Source organism: Bactrocera latifrons, unplaced genomic scaffold (genome assembly GCF_001853355.1).
Source record: "Bactrocera latifrons isolate USDA-ARS-PBARC rearing strain unplaced genomic scaffold, ASM185335v1 scaffold_15, whole genome shotgun sequence".
In the NCBI taxonomy this organism is placed as follows: domain Eukaryota; kingdom Metazoa; phylum Arthropoda; class Insecta; order Diptera; family Tephritidae; genus Bactrocera; species Bactrocera latifrons.
Window position 1 is genome coordinate 494,083 of NW_017534963.1, and position 24,787 is coordinate 518,869.

Below are 24,787 nucleotides of genomic sequence, written 5' to 3' on the forward strand. Positions count from 1 at the left end.
AATGATGATAGCGGAATAAAACTTTACACAAATACGGTATTTGATGCGAGAGTATAAAATGTTCGGTGACACCCGAACTTAGCCCTTCCTTACTTGTTCATAATAGTTTATTCTGTTTAGAGTCGCTTTGATAAAACATACGGATGATCTGAGTATTGTGAGAATCTATTTTGATTCTACGTACGCTATACTATATGCAAAACGCTCACTCTACAATTGGTTAGAAATTTTATGTAAGTAATAACAGTGGTGATTCATATCAAATCTACTTTGCTTTCTTGACTTTAAAGATGCTTTTAATGGTTTCTTTTGATTTTCTATTTTTGTATGTATTTTTTCTTTGTAGCAAATATTGGTGGAGTCATTGGCATTTTTGTGGGCTGCTCTCTAATTAGTGCATTTGAAGTTATCTACTTTTTCATCGTAAAGTTGATACATAACATTCGAAAATATTACTGAATTATAAAAAAGTTAATCGATAATCAACTGACGCCATAGGAGCTTGAATTGTAATCGTTTTCATACTCTTGCTACAGAGGATAATAGAAGTGGCAGCTCTTCTGGACTAAAAATACAAAAAAAAATTGAGCGTTGTCCGCTCAACCAAAAATCAGTTTACGTTTATCTTTATTTTGGTGATCCTATGTTACATTGTGAAAATGAGCGCAATCGGAATACAACCACAACTACTTCCCATATGTTACGATTTTCAATTCCAACTGATTCTTTCACTATCCAGTACCCAAATCAAACATCAATGAATATATTCAGGTAAAACTTTAGACAAATAGTGTCTTTGAGGTACCCCGTCTACAGATTAAAAATTGTCAAAATCGTACTGTAACTGTTCAAGCCCCCATATACCAAATGCGTAAACCCCAGTGCGTGTGACGCTCTTTGCGCCGAAAATATGAGTCAACAAGTGAGATAGAAGATGAGTTTGGGGAAAATAGGTTTTATTTATAATAGTATACTCTTGTTTCAAAAATGGGTTGTAATAAAGAGAATAAAGATTTTCGAACTTCAAGTTGGCTTTATACTACATATAGCGGCCTTAACTCCCTTTGAACTAACAAACCTTTTACACCTAAAAGTATTTCACCGGCTTTGATCCTTGCAAGTTGCAAGAATACAAAATGTTCGGTTACACCCTTAGCCCATCTTTACTTATTTATAAACGTCTTTACAATGTGTTAATGAAATATTAACGTCAAGTCAATATTGGATGCCATCACGAGGCTTTATTAAACAAAAATACAATTCCACTTGCCGCTTAATGCAATTGTAGAACTATACTACATATTTGTGTGTATTTATTTATGTATAAAATGTGTATGTATGTACTTATTTTAAGAAATATTTATTATACCATTATTCGACTCTGACAATTATTAAGCTCAAAATTTAAAATAAATATTTGTTAAAAGTGTGTTTCGAAGATTGCATAACTTGTTTTATCTTTACTTTTTATCGATATAGGTAAACTGCTCTTTTCTAGATTTTTCTTGCTGGTGTTTTTTTTTTTTTTTTTTTTTTTTAAAAACATCAAATATGAAGGCATAAATTGACAAGTCTTCTGAGTGCTTTGCTATTTGCTCTAAAATATTTGACAACTTTTTCATTCAATAGTTTGGGTAAGTTAAAAGTTGTATTTGTATGTATCTAACTACTAGTGGACGAGCATAAAATAGGACTGAACCGTCTTAGTTGTTGTATACTGGTATGTATGTGTATATATATAGGACGTATAGTATTGTATAAGTACTTTAGTTTGCTAATAGACTATAAGACACATGCAAATTGATGTTTTACTCTTAGTTTTTGTTTTTTTTTTGTTTTGAATATTCTAGTTGCTAATTATGTTAGCTAATTTGAAGGCCATTGAGATTTAATATAAAAAAAAGCTTTTTTGATGTATACATACAAATAAACTTAAATAATTTTTAAAACTTTGAGAAAAAATTTTGTATATAGGAATATTGATTAAGGTTTGCGAAATACCCTTTTCAAAACGCTCTGCATACAATAAACCGACTTTTCTTAGAGAAGTATGTATACTAGGGTTCTGATTTGCGTATTTGCGTTAGATTTGTTAAAAAAAATCGGTTTTGTGACTATTTCGCACTATATACTGTTTGACTGTCTAAATGTAACGAGCGAATAGGATTCAAATTAGCAGAGACGGTAAATTATTTTCTTTTGCCTTCCTAAATTAGTTACTTTATATGTATTTGGGTCAAGGCTTAAAATATGATTCAATTATATAAGGTTGCGTTACTTGAGAGCTTACTTCTAACGAAAATAATTTTTAATCCATGTCAAATATTATTTAGAATTTTCTGATGATAATTTTGTTTATGGATTATGTGTGATTTTTAATTTATTACTCAAAAATCACATTTCCATTGGCTAGAATACATATATGAAAAATATATATTTGTACCACAAAAACAAAGCAAAACAGCTGATTTTGACATCATAAAAAAAGTTTGTGGGCTAAAGACATACCCTTATATAATTGAATCATGGCTTAAAATAAATTTTTCTTTTCAACAATTTTTTTTTTTGAAATTTAATGGAACACATTGTTCAGTTACACAATTGGAATTTCGTGTAAATCATCCACGCTCACATACAGTGCAAACAAAAAGTTTTGCACCAATTATGTTACATAAAAACCACAGAATTCGTTTTTTTTTTCTTTTTGGAATGTGTAGCTGCATTGTAACTGTAAATTAACACTGATGGGTTATATACGAGCAATTTTTACCAAACACATTGTACGTTTAACAGACAAGTTTACACTAGATTTAACTGTAAGTGAATGTGTATATGAAAATAAGTAGGACAACTACAATAAAAAAAACATGATTAAAAATATTAACAATGCATACGTAGATATGTAAATATGTGTATATGTACCTAATAATACAGCATGTTTAGTTAAAATGCGTTGACGTATATAATTTGTAAACAATAAATGAAAACAATACGACGAAAACGTCAAACGCATTGATAACATTACACTTTACACATTAATTTATAATTAAACAGTACTATTTAAGTATATAATAGAAATAAAATGAAAAGTGAAGCATGAAAATTTGTGTGTATATATGTGTTGTCTTTTTGTTATGCCTAAGATTGCTTATATTTTTATAGACCCGGAAACTCTGTGCAAAATATATTCATTTTGCATGTACTATATACTATGCATTTCCGCTTTGTTCGACCTGAAAGTTCCGTTTGTCCTTTACCATAACATCTTTGTCTTTTGCGTCATTCTTTGTTTGTTTTAATTACTATACCGCTTCATATTCAATTCATAGATGTAGTACTCCGTCTTTGGATTCACTGCCGCCGACAATTGTTGAGGCTGTTGATGACGTCTGGTGATGTTGTGACGTAATTATCAGTGCCGGTGATGGCACCGTTGATTGTTGTGGCTGTGGGGCTACATTGTTGTGATCATCGAGTGTTATGCCGGTCAGATCGACGACTTCATCTTGCTCATCTTGTTCATTTTCATCTGATGTATTGGTTTGATTGGTATGATGTGAACCGCTCGATAGCTGACTGTTGCGCGAGAATGAGCCGCGGCGTGGTGAGGTAAGTGTACGTTGATTTGCCGGCTTCACCGTTATTATTAGATTAGAACTATTTGCCACCATCATATCGGTGACCTAAATAAAAGGTTGTTTTAAATGTATTGTCAATTGAAATTATGCCGTACCTGATCCAGTGTTTTACCAGCCACTTCAATACCATTTACTTCTATTACCTCGTCGTTGACTGCTAAAAGTCCTGTGCTCTCAGCAAGCCCACCAGGCACGAGGCGCGATATAAAAATACCAGGTTGTTTCTCTAAACCATTTGCGGTTACGCGCACAGACGTACCATCTCTATGGAAAAAATATATATTCACAGAATTTAAGAATGCTATTAAGTCGAAACTCGATAATTGGACTCATTTCAAGAAATAAAATAAATTGTGCACTGTGTGTGTGTGTGGACATTTGTAAAAATGTAATATTTGCAACAGATTTTTTTTTTTTCAAATTATCGAGTTTCATTCACATATCTTACCCAAAAATTAGCTGTTTATATAATTTAAGATTTTACCTTATATAAAATCCCAAAGGCTTATCGCTACCATATTTAAGTAGACGCACACGTCGATGCGTCTCTGGCACAATATCAACATCAATTATAGCCGATACTTGTCGGAAATCATGTGGTATTGATATTGTTGGTAGTTTTGTTTTGACAGGAGTCTGTCCCAGTATACTGCTGATTAGATTATTGCGCGGTTTCATTGTGCCAAAACCGGGAAACTCTTCCAAATCATCTAGTTTAAAATAAAATGTTTAATAAATATATATAAAGCAAAATAACTTAAGTTACTTACCTTTACGTTGAACGATGATGCGCAACAAAGGTTTGGCAATTTTCAGCGCTCTACCAAAGTTGTCATCATTATTAATTGGCAACAGATCATTATCACGTGGGTCAATGTATAAAATAATAAACTGTAGTGTGTGTAGTCTATGCAATTTCTCAATAAGGGTAGAGAAATCTTCGAAATTTTGCAATTCGCCATGCCGTTTAAAGCTCCAGCGGCGGAATTCGGCATCAAACTAGTAATATATATGTATACAAGTATATATTTTTTATGAGATTACGTTTTGCTGAAAAGCATTTTCATAGAATTTTCTTACAAGTTAGAAAAAGCGACAAAATGCGTACACAAAACACACTAGCTGCATAGCCCTTTAAGGAAAATGTGGAATTCGCACAATGAATAAATTAATTAGTAATGTAAATTATCGAAACACTCCCTCTTTGCACGCAGTTACACACCTAATATGTAATACATGGTAATGGATTCTATACACTCGGTACAAGTGCAGTAATGAAAACCGCTGAACTCAATCGAGGTCACGTTTCACATGACATTGTGCACCCAATTGCCATAGGAACTATGCCTATAAACACTTCTATACTTTGCTGCTTAAATAAAAAATTTTAAAATTAAATTGAAGATCGAACTATCCCAGTAAGGGATTGGACGCCTGTTGCGTCTTCATAATGAAATATTTGATGATAGTAAACGTACAGTACATTTATGGATATGTAATGTCAAACTTAACTGCGGCATGTTGCAGCATAAATAGCAGAGCTCGATTAAATAGTAGGTATTGATGGGATTAGCGACGGTAGCGGCATGGAAGTTGGCAATGGGTCTATTATGAATCACCTACGATACCTTGTTTGCTTAAGCGATGTCAATAACCACATATCTCTATTTTTATATAATAGGAATTCCCAAATTAAGAAAATATTTAATTTATATTCTATACAGAATATTTCCGATTTTAAATCGCTATGGATAGCAATTATTTTCATTTCATCCATTTCACTGGTTCACCTTTGATTTCACTTCGATTAGATTTGTTTCTCCGGTCGCCATTAAATTTGTTTTATTTTTCGACATTTTGATTTATAGCATGAAAATGCCAACACACCAATCAAAAACTTCTATTAAATTTTCTTATTTATTGTTATTCACTCAATTTTATTTTACAAAACTAACAGAAAATCTAAAATTGGTTAAAAATTATAAAAGAAAGAACGAAAAGCAAAGTAATTGAACAACAAAAAATAAAAAGATTGCAGTGATGCACATACACACATACTTAAACGCAAATAAAAATATTTTGTACAAGATCTTTCAGCCGCTATTGTGAATGAATTGTAGAAAAAAGTACAGATTGGAAACGTTTCCAACCAAAAACCGTTTTATATATTTTCAACAACCTAACTTTTTTAAGTAACAACAGAAAATAAGTAGTAATAAAAATTATTAAAAGTAATAATTGAAACTTATTAAAAAAGAATTTCGCAACATATTAATTTTTAGAGGACGGGATTTTTTGGGGACCTTTATAGTTACAAGTTGTATAAAGGCGCAACACTGTTCTTTCTATATACACAAACACTATCATAAAACGCTGCGCTGGTAAAAGGGAACGTCAAAATTAGGATTTTTAGTTTTCGTATTAGCAACGTTTTGCACAATTTGTTTAATAAATTCTAATTAAACTATTATAAAAATGGATGTTCGTCCGAATCAAACAATTTACATTAACAATCTAAATGAAAAGATTAAGAAGGAGGAACTGAAAAAATCACTGTACGCCATTTTCTCACAATTTGGACAAATACTAGATATAGTGGCGCTAAAAACGCTCAAAATGCGTGGTCAGGCGTTTGTAATTTTTAAAGAAATCGGAAGTGCGTCGAATGCGCTACGAACAATGCAGGGATTTCCATTCTATGACAAACCAATGCGCATCGCTTATTCTAAGACCGATAGTGATATAGTGGCCAAAATAAAAGGTACATTCAAAGAGCGTCCAAAGAAGGTTAAACCACCAAAGCCGGCACAAGCCACAGAGGATAAAAAGTGAGTAAACATACTATTAGCTTACTGTAAATGATGCTTTACGATGTATGTTATCTTTGTTTTGCAGGGATAAAAAGAAGAAGGCGGCAAATGCAGAAAATACGAATCCTAATACACAAACTGAACAACCACCCAATCAAATTCTTTTCCTCACCAATTTGCCAGAGGAAACAAATGAAATGATGCTTTCTATGTTATTCAATCAATTCCCTGGTTTCAAGGAAGTGCGTTTGGTTCCAAATCGTCACGATATTGCCTTCGTAGAATTTGCCACCGAATTGCAAAGTAACGCTGCCAAAGAGGCGCTGCAAGGTTTCAAAATAACGCCTTCACATGCTATGAAGATCACATTTGCCAAAAAGTGAAAATCCGATCACAGGCTTGAGGGTATCTTTACGATCTATATATTTAAATTTAATATAGCACTAGTGTTCTTTATGGCTACCCTCACACGTTGTGCTCGATTATGTGCAAAAATTTCGTTTATATTTAGAATTTAATATAATGGATCAATAAATCAATATTAATTAATTAAATAATGAATTGATTAAAGTTATCCTCAATATCCCTTTGAATACATATTTCAATTTACTTTTATAAAATATAATAGTACATAACTTGCACAATAACATGTGAGGGTGAATCTTCTGATAATCTGAAGTTACATAGTACATTGAAATGTACCATATTTCTTATGGAAATTAAGTAAATGCCAATTTGGCAGTGGAATGTGTAAAAAAAAAATATGTTTCATTTGCAAAGAAAAAGTACCTGAGTAAGTGATTGTTAATTTAAAACATGATAAGTATGTATATTGATTTCAGGAAAACAAATCTAATACTATTATTTCTTTAGTCAAGGACAGTTTCTTCCTCGATTATTTGTTCGGCTTCCACAATTTCTGGCATATTTTCTACGGGTATTGGTTCGCCTACATATTTCTCCATATTCTTGACCAGTTTCTCTGAGTTGCCGCCAACGAATACATCAATAACATGATTATCCTTGATAAAAACGAATGTTGGCATACTGGTCACGTTGTACTCAAGGGCTATGTCTTCACAATCATCCACATTGACTTTCAACACAATCGCTTTCTCGGCATATTGTGTGGCCAACTCTTCTAGTTTCGGACTAATAATCTTACATGGTCCACACCAATTTGCAAAAAAATCAATTACCACCAATTGGCCAGAGCCAACGGCTTCCTCCAGCTTCTTATCCAGATCTTCTTTATTTTGTACAATATACACCATGATTTCGAGGCGTGAGAGTGAAGTACTGTCAAATTGTTTGCTTTTTCAGAGATAATTTTTGTGAATTTTTGTTTGAAAGACAGGAATTTTTATTTTCAATATTTTCAGCCCTTTAACAGAAAAATCTCAACAGTGTGGTTGTGAATTTAAAGAGCAATTTTTTGTTTTTTTTAGCAAAGTGTAGTTTGATCAAAGAAAATTTAATAACATGAAATGTACAACATTATTAACATCAGCGCTTCAAACATAATCGTTATTACTGAAAATGTTTCTATACCGTTTAAGTTGGCGCCAATGGGGAAGCTTGAGCCATTTGTGCCGTCGATTCAATAGGTATTCTTAGCTGTGCTTGTCCAGCTGTCGTTGTTGGATTTGTTGTTGGATTTGTCATTGGTGGGTCACTAACGACATTCGTTGGGTCTCCCACATTTTTTTGTATAATGCTCACTAACTTCTCTTCACTGCTTCCGGCGAACTTTTCCAAAATTTGATTATCTTTTAACAATATAAACGAAGGCATCATGCTGACATTGTTGTCAAGAGCGATTTGTTCGCAATCATCTATATTAACCTTCGCTATGATCAATTTACCACAATATGATACTGAAAGTTCTTCAAGTTTCCTATTTATAAGCATACAAGCTCCACACCATGGTGCATAAAATTCAACTAGTAAATATTTATTCCCCACATCACTCAAAAGTTTATTGTAGGTAGCACTTTCGGTTATTATTATCAATTCATTTACGTTTTCTCCAGCAGGAGTGTTTGGCGGCGTAACTGGGGGTAATGGATGGATTCTAGGTATTGGGTGTACTTGTGTGGGCTGTCCTGCGGTACTTGCTAATGGCTGAGGTGTTGGCTGTGGTGAACGACTTATAGGCGTTGTTGGAGGAGTCGGTGGTGTTACGTGAGCTTGTGTGGTGGTGGTTGTGATATTTGCAACTGGAGGAGCTGTTGTCGTTGATGGTGGGATTGGAGTTGGTTGTTGTCGATTCCTACCCGCTGTAGCTGGTGCCGTATTGGATATAGGTCTAGGCGTTTGACCAGAAGCCATTTAAATTTTATTTATTTTCAATTTAAAAGACAATTATAAAATAACGAATAAAATTTTTAAATCTTATTTTGACAGTTTTTTATTAAATAAATATGCCAATATACTTAAGTACATATACATAGATACATAGAGACAACTTATTCGAGATTGCAGTAAACTTAGTCTTTTCTGTAGTATATAACACACATGCAAAATGAAGGATCAAAATCAAGTTCTTGGATGACAATCTTTTGTAAAGGGTCTTTTTGTAAAGGGTATTTTCTTGTTATTTTTATAACAATTCGCTACAATAACAACTCAAATAAACTTTCAAATTTACACCGGGAGTTACATATGCCGCTATATGTTGAATACATACTTATGTATGCATGTATACGAAAAAAAAATATATATATGTATATACATACATATATAAAAAAAAACATTGTACAAATACAGTTAAGGTGAAGATGTATATTAAACATTTGTTGTTTTTTAAATTATTTGTAACATACACACATTTGTACATGCAGATATGCATGTATGCATTTAAATAAAACCGTTAAGCAACAAACTGTATCCTAAATTTGGTATTTTAGAATAATGCAATTAAATGCAAGGTTACTTTTAGTAAAGCTCACGAAGTGTTAAGACGTTCCAGTTGTATTAATAAGATACTGGTCTTTATTTCATTGTAATTTTGTTTGTATTGTACAAGTTTTTTTTTATAAATTATTTTGTCTCTAAACGACGATTTAAAAAAAATTAAAAAAACAAAATGTTGCACACTGTCCGAAGTAATGCTGATTTTGATAGACAATTGTCGGCCGCTGGCGGCCGTTTGGTGGTTGTCGATTTCACGGCCAGCTGGTGTGGTCCCTGCAAGAGTATTGAACCCAAAGTCAGAGCGCTATCGCGCAAATATAAGGACAAAGCAGTTGTGCTAAAAGTGGACGTGGACAAGTGTAGCAATGTGGCACATGATTATCGAGTATCTTGTATGCCCACGTTTGTATTTATCAGAAATGGACGTAAGATCGATCGTTTTTCAGGAGCTGATGAAATGGAGTTGGAGTACAAAATGTCTAAAATGGCTAAAGTTAAATGAGACAGATGATTGTAATGTAAATGAAAACTATAAAATTAAAATTTTAAATATTTATAACAGAGGTTTTTAAAAAAAATTGTAATGTACTTAACTTTATTGTAATTTAACCAATGTAAAGTGCATCTGGTATGCAATTAAAAAAATTAAAGAAGCAATGTGAAACTATTGTATGTTAAATTATGTAATAAAATGTCAATGAGCTAAAAAATTTGGATTTCTATTTAAAAAAAACGCATCATGGTTACAATGGTAACATAATCACAATAGTCCAGCTTACATTTCTAAAAGATTGGCCAATAATTTCAACTAAAATGAACTCTAGAGGTAAAAAATATTTTAAGAATTTGAAAATTGGACTTTGATCTGCGATTACGGTATTTAAAAAGGAATGTTTACCCTGAACCTTGACCAAGGAACAGTTATGTATGTCTTGCGTGGTTAGTAGATAAATATAGACACCAACATCGCAACAATACGCTATAGTTGCCTTCAGATCGCCTTCGATTGGGTGTCTTGTGAGTTTTTGCATACTAAAGAAAATATTTACAGTTTGTAACGCATACTTATATTAACAAATTTATTTTGGAATTATTTAAGATGGTCAACAGAATGGTACGTCATTTTATATTGATTGTAAAAAAATATTAATATTAAAAATATTATCAAAAATAGTATTTAATTTTTTTAATTTATTAAAAATACATAAATGGACATATTTAAACAGTGTGGAAAATTGCTAAATGGTATGAAGTCAAAACGTCAAAATCAAACAACAAAGTACTTAAAATTTTTGTTTATTTATTAATATTTGCTTAATAATGAGTTGAACTAATTCAGACTTACCCACTTTTTCCTTTTATGTATTCCAAGCAGTCGTTGTTTAGTGGTTAATTTTTTACGAATACCATCCACAATGGAATAGAAAAATCTTAATCCACATTGTTTGTGAACGTTGTAAAAATTGTGACAAGAAGAAGAAGAAGAGAATAGTTTTTGTCTAGCGATTTGTATGGATTTTCAATTGAAAGAAGTTTTTCGTAAAAATATAAATATTTTGAACAAAATGAGTGTAAGAAATGAAAATACGCGAACAGATGCCAAAGAGAGTAATGCCGAATTAGGAGAAATAGATGAAGCAGAAGTAACCACATAAATACATAATATTTTGTACGCATTTTTTATTATCATATCAATTTTGTTTCCTTTTCTATATTAAAGGAGGAAGCTTTGTTAAAATCTGATGACGAGTATGATGCTGTGCGAGCAAAAGTACAACCAGCAATTGGAACTCTGGCCCCGCCAACAGCAGTACTCACGGACGAAGATTCCCTTATGAATGAAGCTGCGCAGCTACAAGATGGCACAATTGATGATGCCAGTTTAAGTGATGAGGATATAGCCGAACCATCAGAAGTTACTGTTGGACAAAAAATGGAACACGGGGAGAGTGAAGACAGCGGTGATGATGATGATGATGACATGGACGATTCGGAAAAGGCACTAGCGGCGTATAAAAAGTTATGCAAAGAATTGGATGTCAACCAATATGCATACGATAAATATATACAACTATGTGATTTAGCACAGTAAGAATCTACAATTGTTCTTTGAGAATATTATATTTAAAATTGCTCTTAAATTTATTTTACAGTACTACAGACGACCTGGATATCATAAGAGAAGCATATAGCCGGTTTTCCGCTGTTTACCCTTTGTCGCAAGAGCTGTGGTTAAAGTATTTGAGTATTGAAATGAATGTAGCTCTATCTCCCAAAGAAATGGATTTTGTTGAAGGTCTTTTTCGAAAATCATTGGCAGACTATTATTGTAAGTTAATTAAAATATATTTGGAGATATTATATTTATAGATTACATTATAATTTCAATTGTTTTTCAGCAACTGCCATTGCTTTAGAATTTGCAGCATTAGCTCCACGTTGCGCTGATCCCGACAAAATATGGTGTGAATTATTAGGAACTTATGGTTTACATTGCCTTGAGGGCCAACAGTTTTTCAAACTATACCGGGAGTTTTTATCAGCACACCCTGCTATGAGGTAAATATATTATATATATATCTAAATAGATTATATTATGCTCATAATTTGGTAGTGCGGAAGCAAAACAAGAGGCGTACATCAAGAGTTATCTGCAAGAATTGAAGTACCCTCTTTTCAATATGGAAGAGAGTTACATTGAATTTAAAGTATTTTATGAAAAGAGCAAAGAACACATCAACCACGAAATAAGTTGGGAATTGTTGGATAAAAATTATTTCAAAGCAAAAGAATACCAGAGCAAAATTTTACCTTTCGAATATAAACTCAAAGAGTTAGATGTTAAGTGTTATCGCGAACGTGCTGAGGTCTATATGAACTATATCAAAGAATCGGATAAATTTCTTGATGAAAATGTGTTGCAAACAGTTTATGAACGTATGGTGGCTGCTTGCTGCTTAAATATTGATTGCTGGTTAACGTACATCGACTTTCTCACATACCGTGACGCTTACGGACGACCAGAAGAACTACAAGATTTACCTATATTCCGCCAAACAGCAGTTGATGTTAATAAGCGGGCGTTGCGCAACTGTACATGGTCGGAAAAATTGTATGTTAAACATATGTTACTGCTGGAGCAGTTGGGTAAATCGCGGGAAGAAGTGCAGGAAGTTTTGGAATGCTCTATGACAGCTGGTTTTCAAACAGCCGAGCAGGCTGTGACTGTCTGGTTGGAGTATTTAACGTATTTGCGACGGCACACGAATTACGAGAATGATGACGAGGTACATTTATTTTTAACCTATTTTAAGGACCAAGCTACATTTATGCGAGTTTTTCAAAACTTTTAGTGCGACATTCTACGTAAGAATTTCAATTTAGCTTGGACTATACTCGGTCAGCAATGGGGTGTGTTAGCGGATTGCAATTGCGAGATCTTACAATTGTGGGGGCGTTTGGAATATGGACCGTTACAAGATGCTAAACGTGGAAAAGAGCTCTGGACAACAGCTATGGGTATTTTATTTATTTTATAAACATTTTTTTAGCGGTTAACCGGTTTTCTTTAAAACAACGTAGAAAGTGCCGATAATGCAACTCGCTCAGGCCTGTGGATAGAATTTGCGCAATTAGAGCTTCGACGAGACTTGGAAGCCACGAGGAAGTAAGTTTTTTTTTATGAACTTATATTATACAAACTTTTTTTATATTCTGTTTAATTCCCAATATTTTTTCCGTAGATTATTTCGCAAAGCTTTGCATTCACCTGGGCTTGATAATCCAATGGTAATTATCGCAGCTTGGGAACGCTTCGAACGTTGCAATGGCACAACCAAAACTCTCAGTAATTGCATAAAGGAATGTGCTGAATTCAAGCTACAGTATCGAACAGAAGTTTTACCCGTGAAATCCGATTCAATGGCAGCTAACAAAAGTAATCGAAGCTTAAAACGGAAAATAACCGCGGCGACTGACTCTACGCTGCCTGAAAAGAAAGCGAAGTCAGAAATACTAAAGAAAAATGCACAACCTAGTAGCAATAGTGGAGGTGGTGGCAGTGCCAAAGTACCTGGACCAAAACGTGTTGAGACCGAAACATTTAAAGAGCATGAAAATCAGGAAATTGATTTAACCAAAGATCATCTACGCATATTTCTGAGTAATTTGGACTACAGGTACAAAGCCCATCATTTACTTAGAAAAAACTAAAGTTATTAGAAAAATGTTTCATTTTAGTTTATCAGAGGATGATATTCGTGCAAATTTGCCAAGTTTAAAAATTGTGAATGTGACGCTTATACGCTCTGCGAATGGCAAAAGTCGAGGGTTTGGTTATGCAGAACTGCAAAACGAAGTAAAAATCAAAAATTTTAGTTTATAACGATTGCAACAACTTCTATTTTACCTTTAGGTTGAAGTAGAGAAAGCGTTGGCTATGGATAGAATATCCCTGAACGGTCGGCCGCTGTATATATCCAGTGTTTTGCGCGACAAGGAAAAGCGACAGAAATTCAAGTATTCAGGTAAATTTTTACATATAAGATTATAGCTGTGCACACAAAATGTACAACTTTGCTTACTGTACAGACGATGTAGAGCCAAAGAAACTTTTCGTGAAAAGTTTACCCTCCGACACCACAAAGGAAGAATTAGAGCAGATTTTTGGCGCATTTGGGAAATTGCAAGATGTTCGTTTAGTATATCACAAGTGCGTTGCATTTAAGAGCTTTTTCATTACAAGTCAAATAATAAAAAATAATTGTACTTGCAGAAGTGGTAAATTCAAAAATATCGCATATATCGAATACCAAGAAGAATCAGCTGCAGCTAAAGCTGTGCTTGCTACTGATCAAATGGAATTGCGAGCGCATATTGTGAGCACAAATATAAGAAATAACTTTGTTGGCATGTATTAAATAATTCAAATTTACAGATTACAGTAGCAATCTCAGCACCGCCTCCAAAGCCTGCTTCGACCGCCATAAATACCAACAAAGTGTTTGGCATAAGCAAAAAACATAAAGGTTTTGATCAAAAGCCACGCATGTCACTTATACCAACAGTGGTTCGTAAACAACTTACCACTGCGCAAGATACTAATGTCACTAGTGCAGCAACTAGCAAAGCTACAAATGGAGCGTCTCTTTCCAAAACAAATGACGACTTTCGAAAATTATTACTCAAATAAGTGTGGCTTGTCGTCAATGAATGAAATTACATCCACTACCGATAATATTGCGGTAGTAATTACCTACCCTATTGTGAATTAAACAGTGATTAGATCGTAAATTAAAAAAAAAAAAAAAACACAATGCACCATAATAATGTATTAATCTTTGTTTACATTTTGTCCTTCCATAACACGAAATAAAAGGTAATATATTTTTTGTATGAATCACTTTGTGTTTTATATCAACACTTTCCACGTATTATCTACTCGACAAAAAATTAAGAATATAATTTTTGAAATTATTATACTTTGAATTTGACACTCTTGCTGACCGTCGCTTTGATACCGGATATTTCGCCACCATACCGTGTTGTTTCTTTGCGTACGGTGCGAACAGCACCCTTGCGTCGTACCAAAGCTTTGCGGAACTTGTTGCGATGCTTGACGCGTGGATTGCGTAACTCTTTCTTGCGCGCGGGTGTAAGACCTTTGTTTTTGGCAATTTGATAGGTAATGCCACGACGCGTATCCTCATCCGCATATGGATCCGCTTCAGTAAGGTCCATATCTTCATTGTCTTCATCATCTTTGTCTTCAGACTGCTCATCAACTTTACTTTTCTCATCATATTTTTCGAGTATACCCAATTTCGTCTTCTTTTTAGATTTCGTTCTGTCAGCGATATCCCTCACATCCAATACTTGGAATTTATCACCATCTACAATTCGCTCTAATAACGCCTCCAGTTGTGGCCGTATTATATTATCGTATTTGTCTTGCAACTGTTTGATGAGTTTTTTCAATTGTAATAAACGTTTTGTAACTGGGTGGTTGCGTACCGCGTTACGTTTAGCTTTCAAAAGCAAGTAAAATGTTACGTTGGAACAATAACTGAGCGCTATATTTTGATAGAGCTCTGCAAATTGTAAAGCAGGTATCTTTGGCACATTGTTTTGACGCACGTACAGCATAACGGGTGCTATAATCTGTTCCACTTCTTTCACATACTTTTCAAAATCGTCCACAAGTGGTGCAAACTCTGGTGAGTCTTCTTGAAATAATCTTAATTTATCTCGCTTTGTAATACCAGCAAGATCAGCTTTAACTTCAATTGGTTCGGTCGCTGCAGTTTCCACTTTTAGATTTTTTGGCTTAGGTTTAACGGCAGAAATAAGTGTGTCATCCAATAAAAAGTCCTCTTCTTTCATTTGTTTCGCTAAACGCATTTGTATTTTTTTCGCTTCCTCTTCCTCTTCCTTGGCCATCTCCTCTTGTTCCGCAGTATATGTGCCATAATCAGGATCCACAAAATCGGTATTGTAATAATTTCGGCTCTTATCGCCCCAATCTGTGGTATCGGGTAAGTCATCATCACTCTCGGCGCCCTCTATATCGCTATTCCGCATTAAAGCGCCCACATCATCATCATCGTCCTCATCATCACTTTCATCGAATGCCATCAATTCGTTTTCTTTGCTATCAACCTCATGTTTACGACCTTTTCGAACTTGGCGCAACAATTCTTTATCATCCTCACTATACTCCGCTTCAGAGTCTGTAGGTTCATAATCGTCAGCATCATCGTATTTTTTTTGGTCAATGCGAATTTTATCTCCCATTTTACCAAAAGTTTAAAATAATTGTTGGAAAAATAACTTTTAGCTTCACTAAACACACATGTGATTCGCGTCCAATAAAAATAGCTGTTCAATGATTCTTCTTCTTACCTCGTGAGATTCACAGAGAAATAAACAATAAGTAAAGAGTAGACAACGTATCAACTATTTTAAAAACTGTTTTATAAATATGCGATACATGTCTTTACCTAGGTTGTACTTAGAGATACAGGTAGCGGTATTTTTGAGGTCCTAGCGCCAACTTTATTCAGCTTTAGGCTTCTCTGAATCCCGTAATATTCCCGATTATTTAAGCTCTATCTCGGAAAGTCTAAAATCCATAGTCCATGTAGGTTCAGGAAACAGGGTGCACTAGGCAATCGGAACAGAAGTAGATGGGTGTTAAGTGAGTGGGTTTTTCGAGCCATGCAAACAGATGGTAAGTGTCATACGTGGACTCTGTGAATACAGCACATACGTATATCTATTTTAGATAAGTAAGAGTTTAACCTAAAATTGTATCCAGAATGAAGCTGCTCTAGGATTACTCTAGTTTCACAATGCATATTGAATTCACAAATCCCTTAACAGCGGGTGATATGTTATCGGATATTATCCGGTAAAATGCTGTTATTTCGTGGAGCTAACCCAGTTTGGGGTGTTGTTTTTTTGTGATGTAATGGGGCATGGTCAAGCGTCTGAGTAAGCATCAATAGTGTAGGACTATACCCAATTCATACTCTGACGTTCTCACCACGCACCCTGGAAAAGACGGGGTAGCCAACCGGAGTGCAGACCATGGTCACGACTAAGCTAGAGGAAGCTTCAGCCGACTCACTTTGACATATTCGCTTTAAGGGTACGCTGAAGTCTAATTGCAGTGTCATGCGACTCGCTACATAAATGCGTCCAATGAAAAAGAAACATTAGCATTGGATGAAAGACCCTACTTTTGATGCCGACCACAGCAAGCGTAGTAAAAACTATGATTCAAGGGCAGGTACCTGGAACGCCCGGAGTCTAAATTGGGAAGGGGCCGATGTCAATCTGATTGATGTCCTCGAAATAAATAAAGGCTGACATCACCGCGGTCAAAACGGGACAAGGACGAAAATGAGTACATCCTTGTAATATTTGTTACAGCGGCCATATAGTAAAGGGGCGCAAATTCTCACGCCCCAAAGGAAGAGAAGGACGATTTGACAGTCCCTCATCGTTCCCGTCCTGATATATGATTCAAGCTGGTTGGTGTCCTCGAAATAAGTAAAGGCTGACATCACCGCCGTCAAAACGGGAGAAGGACGAAGATGAGTACATCCTTGTAATATTTGTTACAGCGGCCATATAGTAAAGAAGCGCAAATTCGGTTTAGGATTCGTGGTGGGAAAAAGGCTTACTTAGTCTCATGCCCTAAAGAAAGAGAAGGACGAAATGACAGTCCCTCATCATTCCCGTCCTGATATATGATTCGGAATCATGGACAATGGCATCATCTGACGAGTCGGTGTTAGAAGTGTTTAAAAGAAAGGTTTTGGGCAAGATTTATGGTCTTTGCGCATTGGTAAAGGACAGTACCGCAGTCAATGGAACGACGAGCTGTACGGAATATACGGCGAAATGGAAATAGTTCAGCGAATCCAGAAACAGTGGCTGCACTGGCTACGTCATGTTGTCCGGATGGAAGAGAACACACTCCATGAAGCGACAATTAAGTTCCTAATTTATTGCGCAGACACTTGAAAACAGAGTAGCTTTGTTCAAGAAAGGACAAGTATATTTTGATACACAACTTAGGATGAATAAGTCCTCCATGGAAATAATAATAAATTGAAACAATGAAGAACTGGGTTGAGACTTTACGATTCGTCAAGATTAAAACACAATTTTGATGTGAAATATAGTGATGATACTGTTACATTTTGTAAATCAGTATTTATGTATACTCATATACAAAGACGTTCAAGGTCATCTGTCAAGTATATTCCCGGAAGATCAAGGGTCATCTTATCAACGTTCCTAAAAATATCGCCCCCTACAACTTATACTTCGTTAGCATCGTTAGATTCGATGCTGCACGTCATAGATCATTTGGCAATGTACGCACAACAACAATTGCAACAACATTCAGATAGTTAATGTTATCACTTACTTTGCTGCGGTCGAGTTTAAAGCCCAAGGCTCACAGTCATGTAATATTATAGTTAAATATATATTTTTATATTAGGGTGTGTATTTTTTATACATTAACAAAGTAGTGCACAGAGCTTAATGCAGGATGGCGCACGAATCGTGGTACAAAAACAAACCTTAATTTTTAAAATGAATGATTGGGATACTGAAAAGCGGTTTGGTTAGTGCAGCAGAACCATATTTTGCAGTTCGTCATTTCCGTCTAAAGGGAATTCAGACGGGATTTCACCGGCACTCTTCGAGTAGATGGACCATTATAAGGTTGGTAAACATGTTTGCCAGATCTGGAAGTATCAAGATCCGAACGTTCGTGTTCAAGAAAGAATAGCAGCTGGTACATCATCAATTCAGGCAAATTCTAGAGTTTCGACATGCAACTTATCGGCGCATCTTGGAGTTAGCAGACGGCCATTACAACGGATAATTCACGACGACTTAAAGTAGCTGCTTCCATATAAAGTTCAAATAATAAGCTGGTTAAACCCTCTGGATTTGCCTATTCGTCTGGAATTTTGCCAAACATTTATTAAAATAGCCGAAGAAGACAATAACTTGATAAAAAGCCTGTTCATGTCTGATGAGGTCTATTTTGATTTAATTGGAAATGTAAACAAGCAAAATTGGGGTATATGGAGTGAATCAAATCCAGAAATAATCCACGAGAAATAATCCAACCAGGACGACCCAGAACTAGCCATTAGGCCGTGTACAGTTCCATCAAGGTGTATTGTCGGGCCATACTGCTTTGAAGAAAACGCTAACTGGCACCGTTATTTAAACTGTAGCATGGATACTTTTACCCCGAACTAACTGCAGAGAGGAAAATTTAGATATTTTGGCGATAAGTGGTATCCTAAAAGGCCTGGTATGGGATATGGGCGGGATATTATTTTTGCTACTCTATGAGTCTTTATTTGAAAACATAATAAAAAGATGTACAATTAGTTAGTCTGCGAAACTCACATGATTTTCATGAAGGTCACAATTCGAACGTTTCAAAAGTTTTGAAAAAAACTGGCCCCGTAAAAAGTTGACGGCACTATCTCCTTATTGCTGAATCTCTAAGGGGCACACCCAGTACGAAATTTGAAAAATTATTTTTTTTTTTCATATTTTTTAAATATCATACTAAAATTTAAAATGAATGAATTTAAACACTGGTAGGTGAGAAAATAAAAATATCATAAAAGATGATACAACTATAGTGGTACTTCATTCCCAAATTCAAATATATAATAGTACTTTTTCATTTATGATTAAAGAAGTTCTAATTAAAAATATCCAGATTAATTAATCGCACGTGCGGCCGGCGCTGATTAAATCAAATGAATTGTGTTCGTTGAGAAGGACTGCTGGCCCCATAGCATGATTTTTTGAAATCGCTGGGGTCCCAGGTTAACAGCGGCACGGCTATTGATGGAATATACTATATATGTAAATACAATCAAATTATGGGATCTGCTTTTAAAGATCAAAGCTCATTGCAACTTTTATATTTTAACAATTCAAAAGCCTCATATTTCTAAGGCTACTTAAGACACACGACTGCTGATAACAATGGATGATAATTGAATGTATAGTATTTTGTGTATGATGTGATCCGATGAACTGGCCTTAAAAAATTTTTGACAAAGTTAATTGGCAAAAAATATTATCAATAAAATTCGGTTCATTCTGGAAAAAAACTTGAAGATAAGGGTTTGTAAAGTGAACGCTACATATAGAATGAATCTATTGAAGTCAAATGTACATGTTTATGTTTGTTGGTATATGCTTAATAGTACAGTAGTGTACAAGGACTACGTTAATCGATCGGAATATTCTTGCGGGTCAGGGTTTATTATAAAATTGTATAGATTTTTTGCAAGCATGTAATTGACTATTGGAAAAATTATGTCGGAGCTCTACATTTATCGCTGTATTTTTTGGAATTTTTTTACCTATTAAATAAAATTTGATTTTTATTTGAAAAATATAAAAAAGTAATATATAAAGACGCAGTTGAATTAATAATAAAAACTGTTTACGCAGTAGAAACGGAAGTTCTTCCAGATTAATATTGACCGTTCAGTAAATTTGGTTTTTTTTCGGTTTTGACTAATTTTTAGAGCGCCATTCCGGGCCAAATTTAATCAGATGAAATATGATTATTATTTCATCATTTAAATTATGACGCCCGAGAGTATAAATAATCGACGATATGCATGTTGAGTTAACCTATCTATTTTCAAGGTAACGAGTCAGAATTTCAACAGCGATACGTCCTAATTATATGGAATTGACGTTTTTGGAAAATGTCATACCAACTCAAACGGTTAGTTAATGTCAAAGGTATTCAATGAACAAAAGAAGACGTATCCTATACCAAATATATATTTTTACACTATATAGTATATATGCATACATATGCACTTCTTTTTAAATCTCTTGAATAAAATTTCCCAAACATACGCTGTATATGGTATATGAATTTTGAGTATAATCGCAATGGGCTGTGATGCCTTTTGCTGGGGGCACGTACAAACGCTGATCATAGTCCAGCTGATAAATAAATGTTACCCGTAAAATAAATATACAAAATAATTTTTTTATATGTACATACATATTATATAGTGACTAAGAATGTATATGTGTACTGTATGAAATCAACCATTATGGAGGATGATGTCCTCAATCAAGCGTATTTGTTTTGAAATTATAGCCTAAATAATCCAAAAGTCCAACAGTAATTTTTAAAATAACAAAAAATCGCAGCACTATATCGCTTCCTGTTACCGTCTAAGATTGCAGGTATTTACATATATTTAATAATAAAGGGGTTAATAATATACGCATATTTACTAAAAACTAAAATAAAACACTATAACAACAAGCAACTGAGCAAAATCTTATTGGTGGAAACTGATGGGCTCGTCTAGTACAAATGCAAATATGTTGGTGTGCATGTATATGTGAGTGTGGGCTTTTGATATGTGGACAGAAATGAAGGGGCGTGAATAATCAGCTGATTACGAGAGTCAAAATACAATAATATTTACCTCGCTATGGTCAAGTTGACTTAATTTATTGTCATGAATGCACAATAAATACGTGAGTATGTTTGGGTATGAGTATATGCATGTACTACACATACATGTGTAAAGTATAGATAACCGCATGTAATATAAGTCTGAACAAAAAACTTCGAAAACGGAGGATTATCAACTCTTCATTCATATTTTTGTATTTGGTCACAACACACGACTTTAGATATTTGTTATTCACAATTGGCAATTATTATTAATTAATTAATTAGGGGCTTGTCTTAGCACTGTTTTTACAGTATATTGCAAAGTTCCAAAATAATCGAAATTTGATGTAGACGAACAAGAAAGTTAGCGAGACGAATTGTTTTTTTTTTTTTTTTGTAAATTATCTTTTCATATAAAGATTAAGCAAGACTTAAAACTTTTCAGCTAAACTTCTTCATAATGTAAAGATTGAATATATTCTCCGATTTCTAACCAAAGTGGTTTCTAGAAAAAAAATAAATAAGAAATTATGAAATAGATAAAAATATGTGACCACTTTCGTATCCTCAAATAATTCTATTCTAAATAAACTATAGTATTTTGGTAGATGGTGAATTTGTTCTAGTTGAACGATTATGGAAAAAGTGGTCTGAAAGATAAAGAATATTCTTGCATTACTCTAACAAAATTATTGCCAAATACAAGAAGGGCCCGCAAAGTATTTGGAAGTCTCTTAAGCGGCCAATTCAAAACGTTTAAAAGCAGTTCGGTGACACATGAATTGAAGGCAAGAGACGTTGAAAGTCGATTTTGACGTTAGAAACGCTGCTTGAACGCAGCAAAAATAAGTTCGTTTTTGCTTCGGATTGTGACTGGTGATGAAAATGGATCCACTACGACAGCCATGATCTCAAAAAATCATTTGTGAAACCTGTTCATCGAGCCAAAACAATGGCAAAGCCGAATATTCTTGACGCCAAGGTAATGATCGATATTTGGTGAGATCAGAAGGGCATGCTCTACTATTAGTTTCTAAAACCTTACGCTATCCACAATAATTCATCAAATTGTAGTGAGCGATTGCCGAAAAGCGTCTTAAATTTGCGACTAGACATGACGCAATAATTTTCCATCATGCAACGTTCGGCCTCATGTTGCAAGTTGAAAACTATTTGAAAGAGCGTGGCAGGGAAGTTTTATCTTACCCGCCTTATGAGCCGGACTTTGCCCCTTCACTTCTTCCAGTTGATACAGAACGCCCTCACCGCACGACCAGGAAAAACTGCAAGTTATACATAGATTTTTAAAAGAAACCAAAACACCACGCATATGTATTTTATACATATCATATTTTATATTACACTAGTTAACTTTTAATGAGTACTTAATCACGATAAACTTTAATATAATATTATTTTTCTGAGATACTACTTTTAAAAATTAAAAAAATATATATAAATTATAGTACTCTCATTATTTATTTCTATAAGGACTGATTTAAGAATTTAAAATAATTAAGTTACATAAAAAAATTATATTTCAATATCTTGAGAATGAATAGGCACTTGAGATTTCAATGTTTGTACGCCCAACCTATCCACCTGCCCACCGCTAATCGACTAAAATTTGCAAAATATTGATGAAACATGGTTACCTCAAAAAAATGCTCTAATTTAACTACAGAAAACAAAAAAAAAAAAAAAACTATATTCAAATTAAGCAATGCCAAACTAAAGAAGAAAATAAAAAAGAAGAATAATCTACAATATATCACACGCACATAACAGTCTAGTGGATCAGCCTATAAGATGAGTATCTAAACGCTCAGAATTACGTGCTTTAGTAGTATTAATCAAACAGCAAAAGTAGCATTCACTTTGCAGTCGGTTGTATTTTCCTGTGGCCAAGGGTTCTCTAGTGTAGAAGTAACGTTTCAATATGACTTAAAAAAAATTTGTTTTTCGCAAAATATTCCAATAACTGCACATGTACGACAAAATTGGGTGGGCGGATGGGTGTGTGCGTCAAAAGCAAATGGAAAATTTAAAAACAATAAAAAAAAAAATACATTTGTACCAGAAATCTATATGCAAGAGAATATTTATTTTTTCAACAGATCTTCTTGGCCATCCCACATTTTCGTTTTGTTGCGCTTTTTTCGCGCGTTGTTTTCATTCCGACGTTTCTGTGGAGTCACATGAATCTGAAGCTCTGTGATCTTGTTGACTTGCGTTTAAATACTGTATATGTAAGTGCGTATGTACATATATTTATAGCAATGTAGTATAATTTTGTATATAAAAGAGGACTATCAACGAGACACGTTCATATGTATATTATCTGTCAGTCCCATGCTTCATTTTAAGAACATACTACATTTCGTTTAATACTTATTATTTCCCATTTTTTATTGCTTTTTGTTTCATTCGAAATTTTTGAAATATAAAAAGCGCGTCGACAATTTGACACATCATTTAAAGAAGGACGACAATACCTTGAAGAACACATAAGTATTGTTTAGTGATTCAAGAAAAGTGCGTTTTTTAGTAAAGAAATTTTTAATATTGCAATATTTATTAAAGAAAGCTGAGAGGATAGTAAAATTATTTTCAATTATACTGTTTTATATGAACGTCTGTTGGTGTCGCCCTTCAGCAAATAAGGTTATTGCAAAAGCAGTTTACCATAACTGAAGCGCCTTTAAATCGAGTTGATAAAAACGTATATAAAGAAACATTTCACAAATATACAAGTGCAGATAATAGTCACAGACGGAATACGCAAATATTGGCATTGACTATTGGAACAGTAATCTGAAATATTGAGAGGTAATAAGCAGAAATTACTCGCATGTGTGCATCCTGTCAACAACCATAAATGATTTATTTAGTTTAATACGCGCTAGTGATCAACTCGCTTGACTTTCAACTACCGATAAGGCAAATAAAATCGAGTGAAATTACACAATTCTCCAATATACAGACAATCAATTATATACATATTATTGTGTATATAGTTGCTGTGCAAATTTAAAGGTAAGTACTTTTACGTGTTCTATTTATTATACAAATGAGAGTACCTACAGACATATATACAAATATAGTATATGCAAATTCATTCAACACACATTTTAGAAATCGTGTATTTTGCTATGCAAAATTTTTTTTTTTGTTTTTTGTTTTGTTTTTTCTATTATACCTTTTTTGTTGCTAAAATAAATATCACACGAATACGCATTAGTGGCCGTAATACCTGTACGCAAGACAGTGATGGGCAGAAAATTGTGTCAAAAAATGTTGAAATTGAAATATTTGGACGCGAAACCACGAATTAAATAAAATTAAAAAAAATTTTTATCCCAAATACCGAATTGAAAGTTAAAAATAAAATTTGAATGCCAACTACGGTATTGAAAAATAAAAAAAATAAATAT

The 24,787-nt window shown here is 33.9% G+C and overlaps 9 protein-coding genes across 10 annotated transcripts in view; 5 read left to right on the forward strand and 4 right to left on the reverse strand.

Moving 5' to 3' along the window:
* Window positions 1-459, forward strand: part of LOC108965838 (pickpocket protein 11-like) — a 3,578-nt gene extending 3,119 nt beyond the window's left edge. The window contains exons 5-6 of the mRNA XM_018928492.1: window positions 121-233; window positions 347-459. Of these exons, the coding sequence (XP_018784037.1) occupies window positions 121-233; window positions 347-459 (226 nt within the window). The remainder of the gene's footprint in view (window positions 1-120; window positions 234-346) is intronic.
* Window positions 460-2,556: 2,097 nt separating this feature from the next.
* On the reverse strand, window positions 2,557-5,611 carry LOC108965870 (partitioning defective protein 6). Its single transcript, XM_018928539.1, has 5 exons — window positions 5,429-5,611; window positions 4,409-4,637; window positions 4,123-4,348; window positions 3,734-3,902; window positions 2,557-3,683 (listed from the first exon to the last, which is right to left on the reverse strand). The coding sequence occupies exons 1-5, from the start codon at window positions 5,492-5,494 to the stop codon at window positions 3,324-3,326; spliced, it is 1,050 nt and encodes a 349-aa protein (XP_018784084.1). The 5' UTR covers window positions 5,495-5,611; the 3' UTR covers window positions 2,557-3,323.
* Window positions 5,612-6,007: 396 nt separating this feature from the next.
* Window positions 6,008-7,002, forward strand: LOC108965874 (U1 small nuclear ribonucleoprotein A). Its single transcript, XM_018928544.1, has 2 exons — window positions 6,008-6,466; window positions 6,534-7,002. Exons 1-2 carry the CDS (start codon window positions 6,114-6,116, stop codon window positions 6,829-6,831), a joined length of 651 nt encoding a protein of 216 aa, XP_018784089.1. The 5' UTR covers window positions 6,008-6,113; the 3' UTR covers window positions 6,832-7,002.
* Window positions 7,003-7,242: 240 nt separating this feature from the next.
* On the reverse strand, window positions 7,243-7,743 carry LOC108965875 (thioredoxin-2-like). The gene has a single exon (XM_018928545.1). It carries the CDS (start codon window positions 7,720-7,722, stop codon window positions 7,318-7,320), a length of 405 nt encoding a protein of 134 aa, XP_018784090.1. The 5' UTR covers window positions 7,723-7,743; the 3' UTR covers window positions 7,243-7,317.
* A 234-nt stretch (window positions 7,744-7,977) lies between these two features.
* Window positions 7,978-8,837, reverse strand: LOC108965873 (thioredoxin M5, chloroplastic-like). Its single transcript, XM_018928543.1, has one exon. It carries the CDS (start codon window positions 8,777-8,779, stop codon window positions 8,003-8,005), a length of 777 nt encoding a protein of 258 aa, XP_018784088.1. The 5' UTR covers window positions 8,780-8,837; the 3' UTR covers window positions 7,978-8,002.
* Window positions 8,838-9,376: 539 nt separating this feature from the next.
* LOC108965877 (thioredoxin-2) lies at window positions 9,377-10,063 on the forward strand. The gene has a single exon (XM_018928547.1). The coding sequence runs from the start codon at window positions 9,537-9,539 to the stop codon at window positions 9,864-9,866; it is 330 nt and encodes a 109-aa protein (XP_018784092.1). The 5' UTR covers window positions 9,377-9,536; the 3' UTR covers window positions 9,867-10,063.
* Window positions 10,064-10,322: 259 nt separating this feature from the next.
* LOC108965865 (squamous cell carcinoma antigen recognized by T-cells 3) lies at window positions 10,323-14,686 on the forward strand. Of its 2 annotated transcripts, XM_018928533.1 has the most exons (14): window positions 10,323-10,478; window positions 10,740-11,007; window positions 11,085-11,452; window positions 11,518-11,693; window positions 11,764-11,923; window positions 11,979-12,651; window positions 12,718-12,883; window positions 12,947-13,031; window positions 13,108-13,542; window positions 13,604-13,721; window positions 13,779-13,890; window positions 13,955-14,075; window positions 14,139-14,241; window positions 14,301-14,686. In XM_018928533.1, exons 2-14 carry the CDS (start codon window positions 10,876-10,878, stop codon window positions 14,553-14,555), a joined length of 2,904 nt encoding a protein of 967 aa, XP_018784078.1. In that variant the 5' UTR covers window positions 10,323-10,478; window positions 10,740-10,875; the 3' UTR covers window positions 14,556-14,686. The 2 variants fall into 2 exon arrangements, with proteins under 2 accessions (XP_018784078.1, XP_018784079.1); XM_018928534.1 differs by lacking the exon at window positions 10,740-11,007.
* A 68-nt stretch (window positions 14,687-14,754) lies between these two features.
* LOC108965869 (something about silencing protein 10) lies at window positions 14,755-16,241 on the reverse strand. The gene has a single exon (XM_018928538.1). It carries the CDS (start codon window positions 16,154-16,156, stop codon window positions 14,840-14,842), a length of 1,317 nt encoding a protein of 438 aa, XP_018784083.1. The 5' UTR covers window positions 16,157-16,241; the 3' UTR covers window positions 14,755-14,839.
* A 7,601-nt stretch (window positions 16,242-23,842) lies between these two features.
* LOC108965866 (hexokinase type 2) overlaps window positions 23,843-24,787 on the forward strand; it is a 16,799-nt gene continuing 15,854 nt past the window's right edge. Inside the window, exon 1 of the mRNA XM_018928535.1 lies at window positions 23,843-24,389. The gene's annotated coding sequence lies outside the window, so the exon portion shown is untranslated. The remainder of the gene's footprint in view (window positions 24,390-24,787) is intronic.

What these genes read in the sequence shown, in the direction of transcription:
- LOC108965870 (XM_018928539.1), bottom strand. Translation starts at nt 5,494, where the DNA reads ATGTCGAAAAATAAAACAAATTTAATGGCGACCGGAGAAACAAATCTA. An exon ending in CATCATCGTTCAACGTAAAG is followed by an intron (nt 4,349 to 4,408) that starts GTAAGTAACTTA and finishes ATTTTAAACTAG; the next exon opens with ATGATTTGGAAGAGTTTCCC. An exon ending in CCTTTGGGATTTTATATAAG is followed by an intron (nt 3,903 to 4,122) that starts GTAAAATCTTAA and finishes TTTTTTCCATAG; the next exon opens with AGATGGTACGTCTGTGCGCG.
- LOC108965874 (XM_018928544.1), top strand. Translation starts at nt 6,114, where the DNA reads ATGGATGTTCGTCCGAATCAAACAATTTACATTAACAATCTAAATGAA. An exon ending in CAAGCCACAGAGGATAAAAA is followed by an intron (nt 6,467 to 6,533) that starts GTGAGTAAACAT and finishes TTTGTTTTGCAG; the next exon opens with GGATAAAAAGAAGAAGGCGG.
- LOC108965875 (XM_018928545.1), bottom strand. Translation starts at nt 7,722, where the DNA reads ATGGTGTATATTGTACAAAATAAAGAAGATCTGGATAAGAAGCTGGAG.
- LOC108965873 (XM_018928543.1), bottom strand. Translation starts at nt 8,779, where the DNA reads ATGGCTTCTGGTCAAACGCCTAGACCTATATCCAATACGGCACCAGCT.
- LOC108965877 (XM_018928547.1), top strand. Translation starts at nt 9,537, where the DNA reads ATGTTGCACACTGTCCGAAGTAATGCTGATTTTGATAGACAATTGTCG.
- LOC108965865 (XM_018928533.1), top strand. Translation starts at nt 10,876, where the DNA reads ATGGATTTTCAATTGAAAGAAGTTTTTCGTAAAAATATAAATATTTTG. An exon ending in ATCATTGGCAGACTATTATT is followed by an intron (nt 11,694 to 11,763) that starts GTAAGTTAATTA and finishes ATTGTTTTTCAG; the next exon opens with CAACTGCCATTGCTTTAGAA. An exon ending in ATTACGAGAATGATGACGAG is followed by an intron (nt 12,652 to 12,717) that starts GTACATTTATTT and finishes CAAAACTTTTAG; the next exon opens with TGCGACATTCTACGTAAGAA.
- LOC108965869 (XM_018928538.1), bottom strand. Translation starts at nt 16,156, where the DNA reads ATGGGAGATAAAATTCGCATTGACCAAAAAAAATACGATGATGCTGAC.